Below are 19514 nucleotides of genomic sequence, written 5' to 3'. Positions count from 1 at the left end.
CCTCCTCACATCCCACAAAACACAATCACAATGAATGCGGGGGAAAGAATCGAGGGATTAGCGTCCTACTGCCTTCCCTGCATCCAACACATCCATACCATCATCATGTCTATTCATTCTCAAATTAATCATCATTACTCCTTTAAATTCATTCATAATCATCGAATAATCATTCATTATGGTCATGGCATCACATATACATCATATCTTTGCACGTTTCATACATAATTTGTCATTTTCCAAGCTTATTTCACCTCCAAGCCACCTTTCCTTCCTAGCTTCATCTCATTACTAGGTATACCACTAAGATTTAGGGGTTAAAAGAGTAAAAGTAGAGGTTTAGAAGTTCAAAACCATGTTCAAATCACAAAATAAATGTTGCTGAGAAATAGAGTGTGTGCGTATCCACACATGTGTACATGCGCACACTTGTGCAATTGTTTATAGAGGTGCGGACGCACCAGGAGGTGCGGACGCGCCCAACAGCAAGCATGTCTATACATGTACGTGCGCCACCCTGGTGTGCGTATGTAAGTCTACCAAAACACATAGGGTGTGCGTACGCCACAGAGTGTGCGAACGCTCTCAGCAGTAGGCATATCCCTGTGTGCGTTCGCACACTAGTGTGCGTACACACAAGTGAAAACATGGCCCCTGCTCGGAGCATGCGTACAACAGTGTGCATGTGCACACAAACAAGAAATTCTGGTTTTGCTGTAACTTGGAAAAATCAGCTTTCTGTACAAAATTTTCGACGTCCATAACTTCTTCTACAAAAATTTCAATTTTCACAAACTTTATACCGTTTTAAAGCTCTTGAAACGATCTTTAATTTGAAATAGATTTCATTCAAATCCAAATTCTGAGTCTCAAGTATAGATCACCGAAGTTTGTTAAAAATCTATTTTTACCCAAAAGTTTAAAACCTCTATTTTCCAAACTTCTTTTTCAAAACCAATGATTTCATATCTTAAAACAACACCAAACATGCTTAAAACTATTCTATGTCATTTCCATTACTTCCATACAACCCAATAACTCACTTATATTGACTTCCACTCTAAACACTCAAGATCATACCACACAACTTCATCATAAAACATTATCCTCACATTACATCAACATCAATAACCAACAAAATTATCATTCTCAACTCATTCTCAATACATAAAATCTCATCAATTCACTCAACAATTTTCAACCCAAAATACAATCATTATTCAACACATTTCTATAACAAACTCCATAATTCCATCAAAACAAAACACTAGTATACTTGTACATTCCAACCATTCAAACATTTAATTCAATCATTCAAACATTTAATTCAGCAACCAAGGCTCAATCCAAGCTTTCAATCACCTCAATTACGTTTCACAATCACATATTCACTACCTAATATACATTATCACATTTATATACCAAATTTCAATATCCAAACACATATAATCAACGGATTCACTAGGGTTTGAGGGTTCTTACCTTATCCATGCCTCAAGTTAACAAAAACTCACTAATTTCTCAGGCTAATTGGATCCTAAAACATCAAAGAATCAAAATCTCAACACCTCACAATATTGAATTTTCGAAATTGGGGAGGAGAAAATCGAAACTAAAGATGTGACTTACTTACCAATTTAGTAATGGGCTTTGTAGAGTTTGACACGGTGAACGCGTGACCGCAAACAATGCGGTGATCGGAGCTCCGGATCAAAATTTATGGCAACTTGAATTGGAACAAGGGTTCAGTGCTCCTCCCCTTTCCCCCTTGTGTTTTTGGAACGTGTTTGTGAATGAAGGGGAAGAGAATGAGCTGAATCTCATTTTGTTTTATGGATTGGGATGGGCCTTAGGCCCAATATGGGTCTAATTTGTCCGGTTCGGCCCGTTTGTCCCAATCTTGGGCTAAATTATTTAAAAATTAGTGTCAAATTTTTTTTTAATAAGCTCTATCTCTTTAAACTATAAAATTTATATTTCTAACTTCTCTAATTGATTATTAATTTATTGGCTAATTATTTATCAATTTTGCGGGTTTTACACTCAAGCCTAGTGCCCTGGACTTCAGCTCGGAGCTTTTGATAGAATTTTAAAGGGTGGCACTCGACTCCAGAGTTGGGGCCTAGCGCCAAGCAAGCCTTGGATGACTCCCCTTGCTTATGGTGATGCATCTCCTCTAGTTACTTTTAATTTTTGTTTTTGTTATTGATTTTTAACTTTAATAAGTTTTTCAAAGACTTTTACATGCAAATTTACTTTTTGTTTTTTATTTTACAACTACCAGCATGAATTATTTGTCTTTCCAAGGTTCATCATCATATATGCACGATACATCACTTCTTGCAAACACCAAGCATGCATGCACATTATTCTTCCCAATTTGCCTTTGTCATAATTCACATGCATGCAAGCATGCAATCACATGTTACCTCTATGCATCAGTTTTTCAACTTCCAAGGTTTTTAATATTGGTATTTAGCTTTTGTTTCACACGTATTCTCCTCACAATTGATAGTCCCCACAGACTCAACCCATTTATTGTTTTGTAATTATTTTTACTATTAATCCTATGTTATTTTTTTTCCTTTTCAAACAAAATCAAATAGGGGGATTTGTTACAATATGACATGACAGAAAGAATAAATGCCCACCGGTCCGTCAATGTGACACAAATGGTTCCGTTCCAAGCTACATGAAGACCAAATATAGCATGTGGATGGTAGAAAAATTAGTCATTCTCATGTGAGTCGAATGAAACTAGATGAATATTCGGATATTCAAGCCAATTATCCTGAAGAAAGTGATGAGCATCTTGGCCAATCCACCGAGGAAGGATGGGGCTCACATTGATTCAAAAATTTTAATGCCAATGCTTGGATGACCCCTGAAGAGGAAACCCAAAAATCCGCATGAGTCCACTTTCATGAGCTATGTCCGAGGTCAACCTATTGACTTTGGACCTCGGAACATCTGAAGGGTTCTCTATCTTCCTCTTCTACCTCTCCTACAATTCTGATTATATGATTATGAGTTAGGATGATGAATGACAAAGGGGAGTATCAGATGGCTCCGTGATATTATGTCGAAAGGGGGCACAATGGAAGTTAATGCTAAGGAGGAACCAAATCAATTAAGAGGAACGAACCTCATTCCCTGTCACTAAAGGGATGGTTGAATTTTATCTAACACTCAAGTTGTCCATACCTCCAATTATTCTAAAGTGATAGTAGACAGAGCCATCCTCAACTACTCTATCAAACTGGGGAGAATTAGAGGTGAAAAATCTCATCCCTACACACATTTGAGCCATGGCTCAAAGTGCATATCAAAGAGCGAAACTTCAAATTTCTGAGGTATCATCTACCGTCTTTGTCAAGTTGCTGGAGTGTCCATGAGCAAGAAACCCTTATTAAACTTGCAAGGCCAATATTTGTAGCAGTAATAGAAAATCAGCAAGAAGGTACCATAGAGAAGTCCAAGAAGATGAGCCACAATAGCAGCCTCCTCCACCTTTCCACACTTGAGCTTCAAGCGGGAACTAGTCATCGTCAAGAAATGATGGTGCAACAATTTTATCGAGAATTTTCAATATTTCAGTTGGACATGACTAAAAGAAATGAAATATTTCTATGTTTCTGCCCACCGGACACACCTACTACAAGTTCCACCATTCGAACAAATGGATAAAATCTGGGAATACAATAGGAAGGAGGAGGAAGCTTAGAGGCAATGCAGCAAGCATGAGAAAGACAAAGAAGTGGATCCCCAAAGCCAGAGGTGAAAGTCGAGTGAGAAACCAAGGATTGATGATAAGGTGAAATATGGTAAATTTTGTTTTTCTGGGTGGTTAGTTTATTTTTTCTTTTTTCTTCTTTTTCTTTTTCTTTTTTTTTCTTTGCATTGTGTTTTCTGTTTCTTTAGTTATTTAGTTGCCTAAAACTTTGTTGCTTTCTCCCAGTAAACTGCTTATGTAAAAGGGAGTACTTGAATGAGAAGAATTAAAAAAGTAAAAAGAAATTAAAATAAAGTGAGTGATTCGTAGAAGTATGGATTACATTAAAGACCCAAGTATATGAAATCTTGCAAGAGAAGGAGAGAGAATCTCCAAAAAAAAATTCTAGAGAAATATTATGAGAATCCAACGTCCAACCGTTGAAGCAGTGGTTACTTAATAAAAAAAAATAAAAAGGAAGATCAAAAATATGAAAGACAATAAGGCTCTAAGCACCAATAAATAGAACCCAGTTATGTGCCTGTTGTGCTCTTTGTGTCAAGGAAAGACTTGGCAAGTAAATCCGAGGCATACTCATCACCCGAAAACTTGAGCCAACTGCTTGGGATTATTGATTGAAAACCTATATTAAGATTGTCTTGAGACAAAGCATTTAGAGTCCAAGAGACTCCGGACACCTATGTCTGGATGAATGAAAAGATTTCCTAATATATGCTTGTGATGTGATTGTCTTAAGGAGAGGCTTGTGTAATTAGATTCGAGGGTGTTTTATCATCCGTTAACTTGAGCCAACTGGCTCGGGATTATTGATCAAAAATCTATATTAAAAAGTTTCCTTAGACAAAATACTAAGAGTGAAAATTTCAATATTCTCCACGTATAAGAGAAATTGTTAAGTCTCTTTAAAAAGTAAACTGCTTCCAAGGTCATAAATTATAAAAAGATTCTCATAATATAATATGTATTAGAATTTTTAAATATTCTTAATCTTAAGTTGAAAGATTCATCAAGATAAGAAAGTCCACATGTAATTACAGGACTATCATAAAATCCTACTTTTTACTTTAACTTGGATTTAAATTCACAAACTCTTCAATTGTTATCACTAAGATAAAATTCTGTTTACCTCTTTTTTTTGCTTGAGAATAAGTAAAATTTAAGTTTGGTGTTATGATGCCTAGGCATCTTTAATAATTTTTATATATCTTTTTTAGTAGTTTTCTAGCTAATTAAAATTTTTATGTTTTTAATGAAGTTATTTTTAACTAATCATATAGTTGGAGTTATTTTATAATTATTGTGTTTTTAGGATTAATTTTGAAAGTACTCAAAAAAAAAAAAAAGAAAAGCAAACAAAGAAATACAAAATGAACTCCCAAGAGAAGAAAAATAAGTTAATGCCTGACTTCAAGGATCTAAAGTCCAGCCTAGCATTCGAGCCCAGCACCCAAGGGGAGTCAAGTCTAGCTCCCTAGGGGGAAGTCTAGTGATAAACTCCAATTTTGTGGTTTATCTTGTGCTAAATTTAATGAATTTTGTCAACTTATTCCTCACTTATTCATACAATTTTCATGGTTTTAAGATTCCATCCTAATTTTGTGCTATGAATGAAAACATGCTTCCAATGCCTTAAAATCACTAATTTTTAATCCTCGCTTATTACCATTCGATGCCGTGATGTGTTTGTTAAGTGATTTCAAATATTATAAGGCAGGAATGGCTTAGAGGATAGAAAGGAAGCATGCAAAAGTGGAAGGAACACAAGAAATGAAGATTTAAGATGCTGATGCTGATGCGCACGCATGGACGACGCGTGCGCGTGATCGCGCCATACTCCGAGCGATGCGTACGCGTGACATGACTCGTACGCGTGACGAGCGGCACGTGCCTCATTAAAGACAAATCGCTGGGGGCGATTTCTGAGCTGGTTTTTGGCCCAGTTTCAAGCCCAGTTCGACGATAATAGGCTGGGAGTGAAGGAGGATGGGGGGATGGATTCATACATTCATACACTTTAGTTTTAGAGAGATGTAGAATTTTAGAGAGAGAGGCTCTCTCCTCTCTCTAGATTTAGGGTTCTTGGTTTTCTTTCTTTAGATATAGATCTCATTCCTCCCTTGCTTCAATTTTCCTTTTACTTTTACTTGTTCTAGCATTTTACTTATTTTGTTAATTCCTTTATGTTGTCAATTTTAGTTTATGAACTCTTTCGTTGATTTCCATTTATTTTTAATGCAATTTATGATTTTCATGTCTCTTTATATTTGCCTTGATTTCCGTTGTTGATTTCTTTGATTAGTTATAACTTCCTTTAATTCTTGCAATTAATGATGTTTACTTTTATTGCCCTCTATGTGTTTGATGAAATGTTTCTTTTAGTTATGAGTTAGGTTAGGTTTTTTTTTCTCTTGGCTTGAGTTGAGCAATTGGAGACTCTTGAATTGTCAAAGTCTCTTGTTGATTGATAATTGGAAGTTGCTAATTGACTTGAATGCCACTAAAGCTAGTCTTTCCTTAGGATTTGACTAGGACTTGTGGACAAGAGCCAATTCCATCCACTTGACTTTCCTTCATAGTTATAGGTTAACTAAGTGGGAGCAATGGACAATTCTTGTCACAAATGATGATGATAATGAGGATAGGACTTCTAGTTCTCATCCCTTACCAAGAGCTTTCTTAGTTGTTAGTTTATTTCTTTTGCTATTTACATTTCTTGTTCCTTATTACAAAAATCCCAAAACATTCATTCATAGCCAATAATAAAGCACTTCATTGTAATTCCTAGGGAGAACGACCCGGGATTAATACTCTCGGTTATTTTATTGGGGTTTGTTCTTGTGACAAATAAATTAAATTCTGATTGAGGATTGTTTGTTGGTTTAGAACTATACGTGCAACGAGATTTCATTAAGAAATTCTTTACCGACGAAAATCCTCCATCACCTAGTTCCCATTTGGGCACCCAACGCCTTCGACAAAGCTACAAGGGCTGGCACCCCAGCTCTCAGTGAAGACCACAACATGGGCGCCCAGCGCCCGAAATCGGCGCCTAACTTCAAATAAATTTTCACTCCCAGGGATCCAAAAACACAGTGAAGTTTAGCGCCAATGACTCAAGCCCAGCGCCAAGCCCATGATCCTCCCCAAGGAAGCTCTAATTCAGCCCGAAAATTCAAGATTTGAATGATTAATTGTTGATTAACTTCTTCTAGAAAGTTAAGATTTGGCTTTAAGTTATATTTGAATTATTGTTTTAGTTATCTTATCCTTCCAAAAGATAAGATTAGATTTAGTTTTTAAATTTGAATTTTAGGATAGGATTTAAGATATAAATAAGTGAACGATGGTTTATAGAATATATCGCATCACTAGATAATCATTCATCCAGGATCTCATTCATTAGTTTAGTTTTCTTCTTTATCATGAGTAACTAAACCTCATTTATTAAGGGTTAGGAGCTCTGTTTGATTTTTCATGGACTGGTAATGTGATTGTTTCTTTTATTTTGAGTTATGTATTGATACATTTTCCAAGATTAAGTCTCGTTCTTCATTTATAATGGTTAGAAGTATTGATAAAAATTTCTAATTCTGTCTTGGATTCTATTATTACTTTGGGAAATTTAATATCGGAATTAGCTTGAAACTCTTTCTCATAATTTTTCAACTTGACTAGGAATAATATTTTGAAAGTTGTGCGACGTTAAATTGGAAATGTGCTTAATCTCTTTTTCTTAGTTAATTGACTAAGGAATTGGTGATTAAATAAATTGAATTACCAAGAAATTAAAATTTGATTTTATATGATTTGTCGTGAAAGTATCTTGCATGAATCAAAGTAAATAAACATGAGGATTTTTTTTCTAAAAATTAAACATCTGTAAAGCCTTTAACATTCTTATTTACTATTTCTTTCTTTAACTTCATAAGTATTCATTCACATCAAACACTCTTCTTCACTGTTCTTTATTATTTCAAAATTCACATTCTTTCTTTTGTAAATGCTCGGTTGATCTAATTAAAAAATTTAATTAAAATTGCTTACTCAGTCCTTAAATTCTCGTGGGAACGATATCCACTCACCGTAGTATTACTTAGAACAATTTGATACACTTGCAAATATTCAGCCATATCAAGTTTTTGGCTCATCACTCACTTTTTACAATTTGTCCTAGGTATGCAATCTAATGCTAATACTCACCTTTTAGACCTTTACTTGATTGTTAGAGTCATTTACATGTACCTCCACCACTATTTCATTGAATCATTTTCGACTAAAAGCCTATTTCTCTTATTTGCAGGAGTTAATCTTGCAAAGAATTTATATTAGCATCTCCACAACAATGTTATAATTTAATAGAATTCTCCATTTTTTGAAAGAGGTAGAAAGTGCTCTATATAAATATTAGATTGATAAGTGTAATTACAATTATCAGTTACAAGCTTAAAATGAATGATAATATTAAGACAAATAAAGTCGAATTATGACTTTGTTAATATAATGGATGAATACAATATAACAAACACTAATTGAATTGTAATATAAAGTTTTGGCTCTAATATAGAGTAGACTACCATTTCTACTCAATACTCACAAATATTCAAAATGTTGACAAAATTACTCACAAAAAAATAAAATTAAATTGTATCTATGAAAGATGAGTTTTGAATTGACAAGAATTACTAATGTTAAATTTTTGTTGACTTTGTTAAAATTTAACATTGAATTTCCAAAATATCCTTCTTTCATCATCTTTAACCTTTGCCTCTTCATTTTCCTTAACACCATTTCCAGACTAAAAAATCACTAATAACCATTAACACTAACAAATTTCTTTTCTCTAAATAAAACCTTATCATTTATCAACTATTCTCAAACTAGGAGTGTAATTGGATTGGGTTGAATTAGGTTCTGGTGAATTTAATAACTGAACCAATTAAATTTAATTGGTTAAAGTTGGATCGAATTAGTTTGTGTCTTTGTGATTGAACATGAACTAATTAAATTCGAATTGGATTGGTTTGGTTTGGATAATCAAGTAACCAATTAAAATTAAATTTGTGAAAAAGTTAAAAAAAAAAGAGAAAAAAATGGGAAAAAATTTACGTAAAATTGAAAAAAAAATGTTAAAGAGGGAAATGGAAAGTAGTGACTAAGGTGAAGTTAGGGTTAGTAAAAGTTATATAAATACTATATTTTTTTATCTTTTTAATATAATATATTAGATAACTGAATAATCAGTTCGGTTCGGGTTCTACAACCCCAAATCTGATACCCGAACTAATTAAGGTCAAGTATAATCGAACTTTTTCGATTAGACCCGATTATCTGTCGAGTATAATACCCAATATAATCGAGTTAGGTTAGATTTAATCGGATAATCGGATTACCTGTACCCGCTTACACTCCTGTCTCAAACTATCTTTTTATCTATCTTCTCACCGTCAAAATCAAAATATAGTTGAGAGAAAAAAAATTCTTTTTTAACATCTTGAGCTTTTTCTTAGTGCTCAATACAGTGTTTTCTTTTTGTCCAATAATAGTACATATGCTCGAATCTCTAAACCCACAGCAACAAAAACCCATTATCGTATTCTTTTACTTAGCCTCGTCGGTATTGTAACATAACGACTACCACGATGTCAAAAAATATTCATCAATGACAATGAAAATTAAGAATGGAAACCTTTCAAAAGTTCTTCTCTTCTTTTTTTATGTATTTTTACAATATTTTTATTTTATTTTTTTACTTTATGAATGAACAGATCAAATTTAAGATTTTTGAAGATGGAGTAGGATAGGATTAATTTAAAAGAAAAAGTGAGATCTCATATCCTTTGAAAATTTAAAGAGGAAATCTAAATAGCAATAAAAGATTCAAAAATTTAGATATAGAAAAAAGGAGGAGACAGAAAATAGAAGACAATGAAATTCATCGTGATAGTTTAACAAGATCAAGATTATGTTTGTAGACAACGAGCTCATTATGATAGTGTCAAAGGATAAACACAAAAAATAGAACCTCAGAAGAACATTAAGAAGGGTGATGGAGATAGAGATTATGGTTGTGGTAAGATTATTCCTTTATAATGATGATGCTTGTGATAATGATGAGGATGATATAAGTGCCTTCTAAACACACACCCTTAGTATGTGAATTTTGATTTCATGTTGTTGTTTTTGTTATCTTTTTTTTTCTTTGCTTCAATAAATTATAAAATGATTATATTTTTTATTTGTCAGTTTTTATTATGGGTTGAATTAACATTATAAGTTTAAATTTTTGTGACTTGATATTTGATTGAGGTAAAAATAATGAAAAAGAAATAGGTTAAAAATAATAAAAGATGTTGGATTGTTTTTTCTATATTATGTTAGTAAATGTGAGAATTTTTATAGATTGAAGATAATAAAAGAAGCTTATTTTAAAAATTTAATGATAAATTTTAACAGAATTAATAAAAATTTGATGTCTAAGTATTTTTGTCAAGTAAAATTTATTTTTTATTAGTACAACTTAAGTTTTATTTTTTTATAGGTAATTTTATCAGCATTCTAAATATTCATACAAAAAAAATAGTAGTTTATTTTAATATAATAATCATTTTTAATAACATTAAATGAAAATTAAGATTTTAAAACTAGGTGGAATTTAGTTAATATTCGGTAAAGTTTTATCAAACTTGTTATTATTTACTCAGAAAAATGTACACTTTTTTATTTTATTTTTATAAAAATTATAGCATATAACAGAAATGTGATATGTAAAGTAGTTTATTTAAATATTATTTTAAATTGTTATTATAAATAAACAGTGCAATGGATTTTATTTAACATTAAATATATAGACGATTGAGAATTCGTACTTATATTAAATTTTCAAGGACATTCAATTAGAAGCTTATAACTTTAGGGGAAAAAAACTTATAACTTTCATAAATCAAATGAAATATGATCTTAGTAATTATTGATGTTGGTACATATCATTGTAAAGATTTTCATGTGATTATTTAAGAGAAACACTCTACAATTAAATAAAATAGTTAATCAAGTTCAATTAAGTGGCTAATTTTTCTTTTATATGAGTTTCATATGTGAGTTACTCTCCGTTATGGAGTGTCGGGGGAATTTACAGTGGTATGACGGCGTTGAAGTTTGGTTTTAGTGGGAAGAAATTGGACCGTCCGATTTCATTGCAGTGAGAGAGAGGACACAAATCGGACGGTTCGATTTGTGCGATACAGAGTACTGAAATCGGACCCAGCAATTTCAAGACAGAGAAAATTGGTTGAAACTAATCGGACGGTCCGATCAGTATTATGGAAAAATTTGAAATGCAAAGACGCGGTCGGATCGTCCGATTTGCTTGTTGCTGCCGTATACATAAAGGTTACCTTCAGAACTCCCCAATAGTTCTTCTACCTCTTCGTCCAGTTCAAAAAACCAGGAAGTTATTTAGCTTCTCTTCTCTGATTCTCCTTCTTCTTCATTCTTGCCAAAAAAAAATAATAGTGTGATTGAGAGTGGTTAGTATATCACGGTTATCATGGATGATAGAGTTATTTTGAAAATATATTGTTTTGGACAGATTTTATTATAAATGTATAAAGGAGCTCAATTTGTATGTGATAATCCATTAGATGTTGTTATTCCAAACACATTGTCGTTTGAGGAATTAAAAGGTATGATTTGTGAGAAGATAGATCCTCAGATATCTAGGAAAGTGTCGTGTATTTTGTACAGGTATCCTTTATCCGTGTTCGGTGGGTTCGTTCAATTTCAAACCAAGTACGTAATGGATGAAGCGAGCATGCATGAAATGTTTTCAATGTATATTGAAAATTGCCATCGAATGTCGTGCATCGAGATGTACATTGAGTTCGAGCAGTCTGAAGCGAACCGAAATATTGAATTGGAAGATTATAATAGTGATAGCGAGGAGGAATTTAAAAGTCATTATGAGATCGTTGGTTTGGGTGAAGAAGAAGATGAAGCTGACGGCACTATGAACGCAGATGTGGCGGAGGTTGCAAATGTATTGGCAAACCAACAACCGTTTCAAGAGCCTTCTTTCATGCGGTCGTTGGATTTGGAGGCTATGCATGCACCAGAGTTTCCTCAATACATGAATGCAAGTATGTAAAGAAAGATAGTTATGTGATAGTTTGGGGTAGTAGATCAATAAGATCGGAAGAGTAAAGTATGTGATCTGTGAATTATAATTTGTGTAACATGTCTTTGATTATTTTATTAGTTATTAGTTATTTAGTATGGACTATATTTACTAGGTCTTTAGGTAGATAAGATAGCTAAAATATAGACTATAATTATATCTGTTAAAATATAAATGATTATTATTTATGAGAGTACATATCTTGCTGTGTGATTGTAGCAGAGCTTCCTGTTGTGGTGGATGGTGAATTCATGGTTGGAATGGAATTCAGTTCAAGGGAGGCAGTAATCAAGGCGATGAAAGATTATACCATCCGTAGAGGTGTAGACTATAGGGTGTTTGAGTCGGAACCGACGACATTCTATGCTAAATGTACACAATATGGCGCAGGTTGTGATTGGCTGATCAGGGTTACCAAAATGCAGAAGAAGTACTATTGGAAGATAAGGAGGTACAATGGTAGTCAGACTTGTACCAGATCTAGTATTTCTCAAGACCATTCGAAACTGGATTCCAAGACAGTTGCAGAAGAAATTAAACCGTTGGTAGAGGTTGACCCATCTATAAAGGTGAAATCAGTCATTGCGGAAGTACAGTCGAAGTTTAACTACACCATTAGTTATCGCAAAGCATGGTTGGCAAAGCAGAAGGCGGTGGAGTCAATCTTCGGAGGTTGGGAAGCATCGTATGAAGCATTGCCTATATGGTTTGAGGCCATGTGTCACAAGGAGCCGTCAGCGGTGGTTCACTTTGAAACAATGCCTGCATACCAGGGGGATGATTTGGTTCCTGATATCCGTGTACTACACTGAGTCTTCTGGAGTTATTACCCTTATATAAGGGCATTCAGACATTGCAAGCCAGTTGTGTAGGTGGACGGGACTCATTTGTATGAAAAATACAAAGGTTGTTTATTGGTAGCAATTTCACAAGATGGCAATAACAATATTGTGCCTATTGCATTTGCCATAGTGGAGGAAGAGACTTATGAGGCGTGGTACTTTTTTCTAAGTAACTTACGCCAACATGTGGTAACACGCGATGGTGTAGGACTTATCTCTGATCGACACAATTCCATTAGGTCAACTATTGCTCGCAGTAATGAGGCTTGGTCTCCTCCTAGAGCTTTCCATATGTTTTGTATAAGGCATATTGACTCTTAGGTCCAGTTAGTACTTCCCCGTGTGATGCACCTAGATCCCGCTCTTGATTAGGAACGCCCTGGATTAAACCAAATTGCCTCCTGAATCTATCAGATGCATGCCACTCAACACATTCGAAAGATATAAGCGGCACTGTGGCACCACAAACAACTGAATGCTGACGGATGTCTACAGGAATCACGTCTGGCTCAATATGGTCGATGCCATAAACCTGCCACACAAACTGAACACATCAAAACTATTAGATGACTACACTACAATTAATTCATTCATCAAACTAGAGCAAGTACTAGTAGTTTACAACATACATGTCCTTCTTGCATATCATCCAACAACCTCCTGTAGTGCGCAAGTGTATGGTATCGGTAAGCATAATTTCCACGTTCCCAGTTGCACCACCTGCTGTCAGAAATCTCTTATTTAATTAATTATGTAAAAAATAGAATACAATTTCTAGTAGAGATTTCAACGCATACATTAATTTATTTTACCTGTTTGCAATCAGAAACAGTCGGGGATTGCCAGGAATCGGGGCAAGAAATGGGAGACGGATCCAAGCCCAAGTAAGCAAAAGTGTAAGCGAACCATCTATCTCCTTGCAGTCAACACGAGTTGCCTTACACAATGATCTATTCAAGTGCGCAAGGCATGCCGAACCCCAACTAAACTGTATGATCCCAGCAAAGTTACGGAGCAAACGCAGAAATTTCCAATGCACCGCTGCACCAGACTTGTCACCAAATAGAATTGTCCCAAATAACAACATTATGTGACACTTGACATACCTCTGAATCTGAATATCATCAGTCAACACTGTGCAATCCTTCAAACCCCTAATCCACGTGAGTTTTATAAAGCTTCCTCTACAGTCTGTCTTTCTCGGTGCAACACCAAAGTGATGCAAGCACTCGGCCTCCAAGACCTCAAAACTACTCATGGTTGGTCCTGTAACCGGAATTCCATTTGTCGGCAGACCGAGAATCATCGCCACATCCTCCAACGACACGGCACACTCACCAATCGGAAAATGAAATGTGTGAGTCTCTGGCCACCATCTCTCGATCAGAGCATTAATCATTGCTGACTGGCATTGGACGACTCCAATATGAGAAACATAATCAAAACCAGTCTCCCGTAAATGCGCCTCAACAATTGGGTTATACGGGTCCGACGACAAAAAGTGATCACATATCAACATCCATAAATCTTGCAATATCACATTTTCATTGTAACTACCAATACATAATTATATTAACAATAACATAATTATGCTCACATGTCCATTATTACTACCAATAAAATTATATTTTACACCCAGCTTATACATAACTAGAATAGGTTCAATCATCATAACTTATTTAAAAAACTTTTATATATATATGTTTTTTCTTTACATTACAAACCATACATATATATATATATATATCCAGAATAAGATTATTTCCATATTATTATTATTATTATTATTATTATTATTATTATTATTATTATTATTATTATTATTATTTCTAAAAAACCGACGTTATTATTAATAATAATCATAAAATAATATATTAAATTTGTGTTTTAGCTTCGGTGTTTTATTTATTGTCAAAATTATCCTATTATGTTAACATACATTCCATTCAATTATCAATAATCAAGAATAATTTATTAAATTCTTTTTTTTATAACTTAAATATTATAAATTCATACTTCTTCTAGAAATTCTAAATTCATATTTCTATTTCTTCTAATACAATACAATTAAAACAAAAATATATTAATTCAAATTTTCTTCCAACAAATAATAATAATAATAATAATAATAATAATAATAATAATAATAATAATAATAATAATAATCTGATTTCATTCATTCAAACCAGCAAAAACATAACAATAATTAGTCATACATTTCATTCCAAAACAAAGCATACTATTAATAAAAAATTCGGACTTTATAAACTAATTAGTTCTACTCTATTCCTAAACTCCTTAAACTTAATTACTTAGTTTTACTCTATTATTTCTACTCTATTACTAAAATCTGATACACTATTATAAATTTATAATTACTAAATTAAAATTTTAAATAATAAAAACTTACATAATTTGAATGTCCGAGATAATTAACAATGTGAAGTTCTGACTGATTCACTTCCTTAATTTTTGGTCCTCTTGACATTGTATTTAGATTTTTTTTGACCTGCTATGTGGTCCTTATAGCCTTCAAAAATGGAGATGGTGTGAAGTTGAAAAGCAAATAGAAAGAGTTTTGGGTGTGAGGCTGAAAGTGACGCTGCTAGGAGGGTGGATTACATTCAGGGTTATTGGAAGCATTGGATTCATCCAGAGGGGAGTTGCATGCGTGCCATGTGGAACGAGTGCACAAATCGGACTGAGGATTTTGTGTACCGTTCGATTTCTGTACTCGGTCCGTCCGATTATAGTACCCCATCGGACGGTCCGATTTCTCTTGAATAACCATCATACGCTAGTGAAACACCATACACCCCATAACGCAGCTATACACTAGCCCTTTCATCATATTAAAAATAAAAAGTTCCTATTAAGTTGTCAACGTATTTTATATTTTACGCACATATTTTTTTCTTTTTCTGTTTTGAATGCTTTTTTTTATATACACTGTTGCTATTTTTTCTTCTTTTCCTTCTTTTTATGCATCTTTTTTTTTATTATTGTCATCGTCGTCTTCATTACCACCATCATCACCTCCTTCTCCTCTTCCGTTTTTTTTATGTTTCTCTTTCGTTTTCGTCGTCGTCACCATTACCACACCACCACCTCCATCTCCTCCTCCTCTTTCTTTTCTCATTTGAATTTTTTCAATCTCCTTCTTTTTTCTCTTTCTCCTTCTCTTCCATCATCATCATCGTCATCATCATTATTATTATCATCATTGTTTTGTTATTGTCATCATCGTCAGTTCAAATTCAGAATGCACCGAAATTACTTAATAATGATGACACACAAACAAACTCAGTTCAAAATAAATACAGACCAAATTTACCTTATTTCAGAATGCACCGAACTTACTTAATGATAATGACATACAAGCAAACTCAGTTCAAGACAAACACACAAACTAGAATCAACAATCCACAAAAATATATGCATATAAATTTTAATTCTAGAAAAGTTATCAATATAGCTTAAATGATTTCAGAAGTACTACAATTATCTTGCATGAACGAATTACACCGAATCCAAGTCAATGAGATCAAGTGCATCTTATTTAATTTCAGAATGTCCCAAAATTATTTAGTAATGACGACATACAAACAAACTCAGTTCAAAACAAGCACAGACCAAGTGCACCATATTTAAATTCAAAATACATCGAAATTATTTAATCATGACGACATACAAGCAAACTCAGTTTAAAATAAGTATACAAACTAGATTCAATCATTCATAAAAATACATGCATATAAATTTTAAATCCAAAAAAATTATTAATATGGTTTAAATGTCATTAGAAGTACTACAACTATCTTTTGTGAACTAATATACTAAATCCAAGTCAATGAGACTAAGTGCACCCTATTTAAATTTAGAATGCACCAAAATTACTTAATAATGATGACACAAAAATAAACTTAGTTCAGAATAAACACGGACTAAGTGCACCTTATTTAAATCCAGAATGCACCGAAATTACTTAATGATGATGACACACAAACAAACTTAGTTAGAACAAGCACATAAACAAGACACAATCAATCACAAAAACACATGCATGTAAATTTTAAATCCAGAAAAGTCATCAATATGTTGCTTATAATTCTTGTTTCACTGTCTTAACAAGAATTTGTATCACGGTTAAAAAATTTCGATATCAAAATTGAGAAATTTCTATGTAATTAAAAAATTTCGGTGTTATTTTCTGATAAATTCTTCATAATTCAAAACCCCTTCTCTTTCTTCTTCTCCATCATTATCATATTTTTTTCTTTTTCTATTCATCTTCTTTTTATTTTACTTTTTCATGATTCTTTTGTTTATTCTTTTAACAAGAATAAAAACAAGAAAAAAATCAAATAAAAAAATACATAATGCTGTATAATTAATAGGAAGGGAAGAAAGAAGAGAAAAAAAAAGTGCAATAATAATAACAGCAATAAAAGAATGATAATGTGAAGGTGGAAATTCAAGTGCAGTCGACTTCACGTGAAGTTGATATCTGAAAGTCGTTAGATGATTTGACTGATTTGACTAAATTTTTATCTAACGACTCTCAAATATCAACTTCATGTGAAGTCGACTTCACCTGAGTTTTTATCTAATATGAAAGAAACACGTGAAAAAGAAGAAAGAATGTGAAAAAGAACAAAAAAAAAAAAAAAAGAAAAACGAGAAAAAAGATATAAAGAATAATGTAAAAAAGGCTAAAAAATTAGAGCGTGTAAATACATTTTTATTAATAAAATTAGTTTTAGTTAGATTTAGATTAATTTAATTAGTTTTAATTGTCAAAAATATTTGAATGTGTAACAAGACTCATTGTTTAATTCTATGATGTTAGTTTGAATATCTTTTTGTAAATATTATGATCATATGAGTTTGTCTAAATGACTAAGGATGTGTTTGGGAAACTCGTTGGAAGGGAAGAAGCACGTTTAAATTTCTTGAAAGCTTCAACTTTTGGTTTGGTAAATTTTTTTCTCATGAACGCAGAAGTGATTTTGCTGCCAAAACCACGTTTACAAGAAGCAACTATTTTTAACTTCTGCGTTTTCTTAACGAGCTTTTAGCCATAGATACTAACCATTTATTTATCTTTTACCAACTTTATCCTTTATATATATTATTGTATTATTTATAAAATTCTTGTTATTTCTATTTATATGAGTTTTATTTTTTTTATTTATTATTTATATTTTTTCAACTGTTGTTTGACATTATACATTTTTATAATTGTGATTTTTGTGAATTATGTTTGTTATTATCTTTTTATAATATAATTTATTGATTCTATTAGGTAAAGTAAATTAAATAAAAAAATTAACTGTAAATAATAATAATAATAAAAAATTATAACATACTAAAAAAGAGTACTAAAAATACTAAAAATATATTATATAAAAAGATCATCAAGAACTTTTAGATTTATTTCAATCACTATAAAGTAAATATTTATTTATTTTTATTATTTTTAGTACTCTCTTTTATAATTGTAATTCTCGTATATTATGTTTTAGTGTAATTTTTTATAATATAGATTATGATTCCATTAAAAAAGATAAATTAAATAAAAATTAATCATAGATAATAATAAAATCATAAACGTTAGATTCCAAATTAATATTAAAAATAAGATTATTGAGAATATTAGAATAAGAGTACGATGTAAAAAAATACTAAAGTAACATTTAATACTTAAAAAAGGTAACATATTTAATTAAATATATATATATATATATATATATATAAAATTTATATTTTTTTATTTTTATTTAAAATATATTTTATCTATTTTTATATGTGATTTTTATTTTAGTAAGTGAATATTAATTTTATTATAAAATTAATTAATAAAATCTATTTAAATATCTAAATAAAATAATAGGATAATATAAAAAAAATTTAAGTTGATGTACATTTTAGTAATTTTTTATCTAAAAGTGCTTTTGAATGGTATAAGCCAAACAACATTTATTTTACTATAATCCATTTTGATACAAAAATTACCAAACATAAATCACTTTAACACAAACTTACTTTTGATCAAAATCAAGTTTGCAAAATTAATTTTATGCAAACTCCAGTTTGTAAACTGTAATCCAAACACACACTAAATGGACAAATGGACACGATTTTTTGTTAGACTATGAATGTAAGATGAACCAAACAAACGTACGCATTCCAATATTACTCATCATGATTAGGACAATTTATTATCCTTACAATAATATTATTATAAAAAGAAAAGTAGAAAACCTGTGTCTCTTTCAAACCAAAAGTGAGGGCTTCAAAGATTAATTCATTGAAAAATAATTTGTAGGTATATACATCTAATCTAACTTCTCCCTCAAATTTAAAAGAAAAGAAAACAATGTTAAATTCACATTTTTCACATAAAAATTTCCATATACTCTTTTGACAAACAAATTAAATAATGTTTTCTTTTATTGAATTTGCTTTATTTGATGAGAAATTCCCTTTTTTTTTTGCTATTTTTTTCCCACCATATTTTTCATCTATTTTTTCTTTTGTCTAAATTTTTTTTCTCTCTTTTTTCTTCTCTCAAAATTGTTTAGTAACCAAAATTAATCTATACAATAAGAGTTTCTTATACAAGAATGTCTTTTATTTCATTTTATTTATATACATATTAATGAGCTATGTTATAACAGTGGGTTTCATAAAGATTTAGAGCATACCCCACTCAACATAGGTTAAACTATGTTATAACAGTGGGTTTCATAAATGAATACTCGTG

The 19514-nt window shown here is 31.7% G+C and overlaps 1 protein-coding gene across 1 annotated transcript; it reads right to left on the bottom strand.

Moving 5' to 3' along the window:
- Positions 1 to 13025: 13025 nt before the first annotated feature.
- Positions 13026 to 14353, bottom strand: LOC140183050 (serine/threonine-protein phosphatase 7 long form homolog). The gene is made up of 4 exons (XM_072231051.1): positions 14346 to 14353; positions 13561 to 14301; positions 13378 to 13468; positions 13026 to 13280 (listed from the first exon to the last, which is right to left on the bottom strand). The coding sequence occupies exons 1-4, from the start codon at positions 14351 to 14353 to the stop codon at positions 13026 to 13028; spliced, it is 1095 nt and encodes a 364-aa protein (XP_072087152.1).
- Positions 14354 to 19514: the final 5161 nt, after the last annotated feature.

Source organism: Arachis hypogaea, chromosome 20 (genome assembly GCF_003086295.3).
Source record: "Arachis hypogaea cultivar Tifrunner chromosome 20, arahy.Tifrunner.gnm2.J5K5, whole genome shotgun sequence".
Taxonomy (NCBI): Eukaryota; Viridiplantae; Streptophyta; class Magnoliopsida; order Fabales; family Fabaceae; genus Arachis; species Arachis hypogaea.
Note: the sequence above shows the minus strand (reverse complement) of the source record. Positions and strands in the feature narration are given on the sequence as shown.

Bases quoted from the DNA above. Each gene is read 5' to 3' on its own strand.
- LOC140183050 (XM_072231051.1), bottom strand. The intron at 13,469-13,560 runs GTAAAATAAATT...TTCTGACAGCAG, and splicing joins CTGTTTCTGATTGCAAACAG to GTGGTGCAACTGGGAACGTG. The intron at 13,281-13,377 runs GTATGTTGTAAA...TTTGTGTGGCAG, and splicing joins ATGATATGCAAGAAGGACAT to GTTTATGGCATCGACCATAT.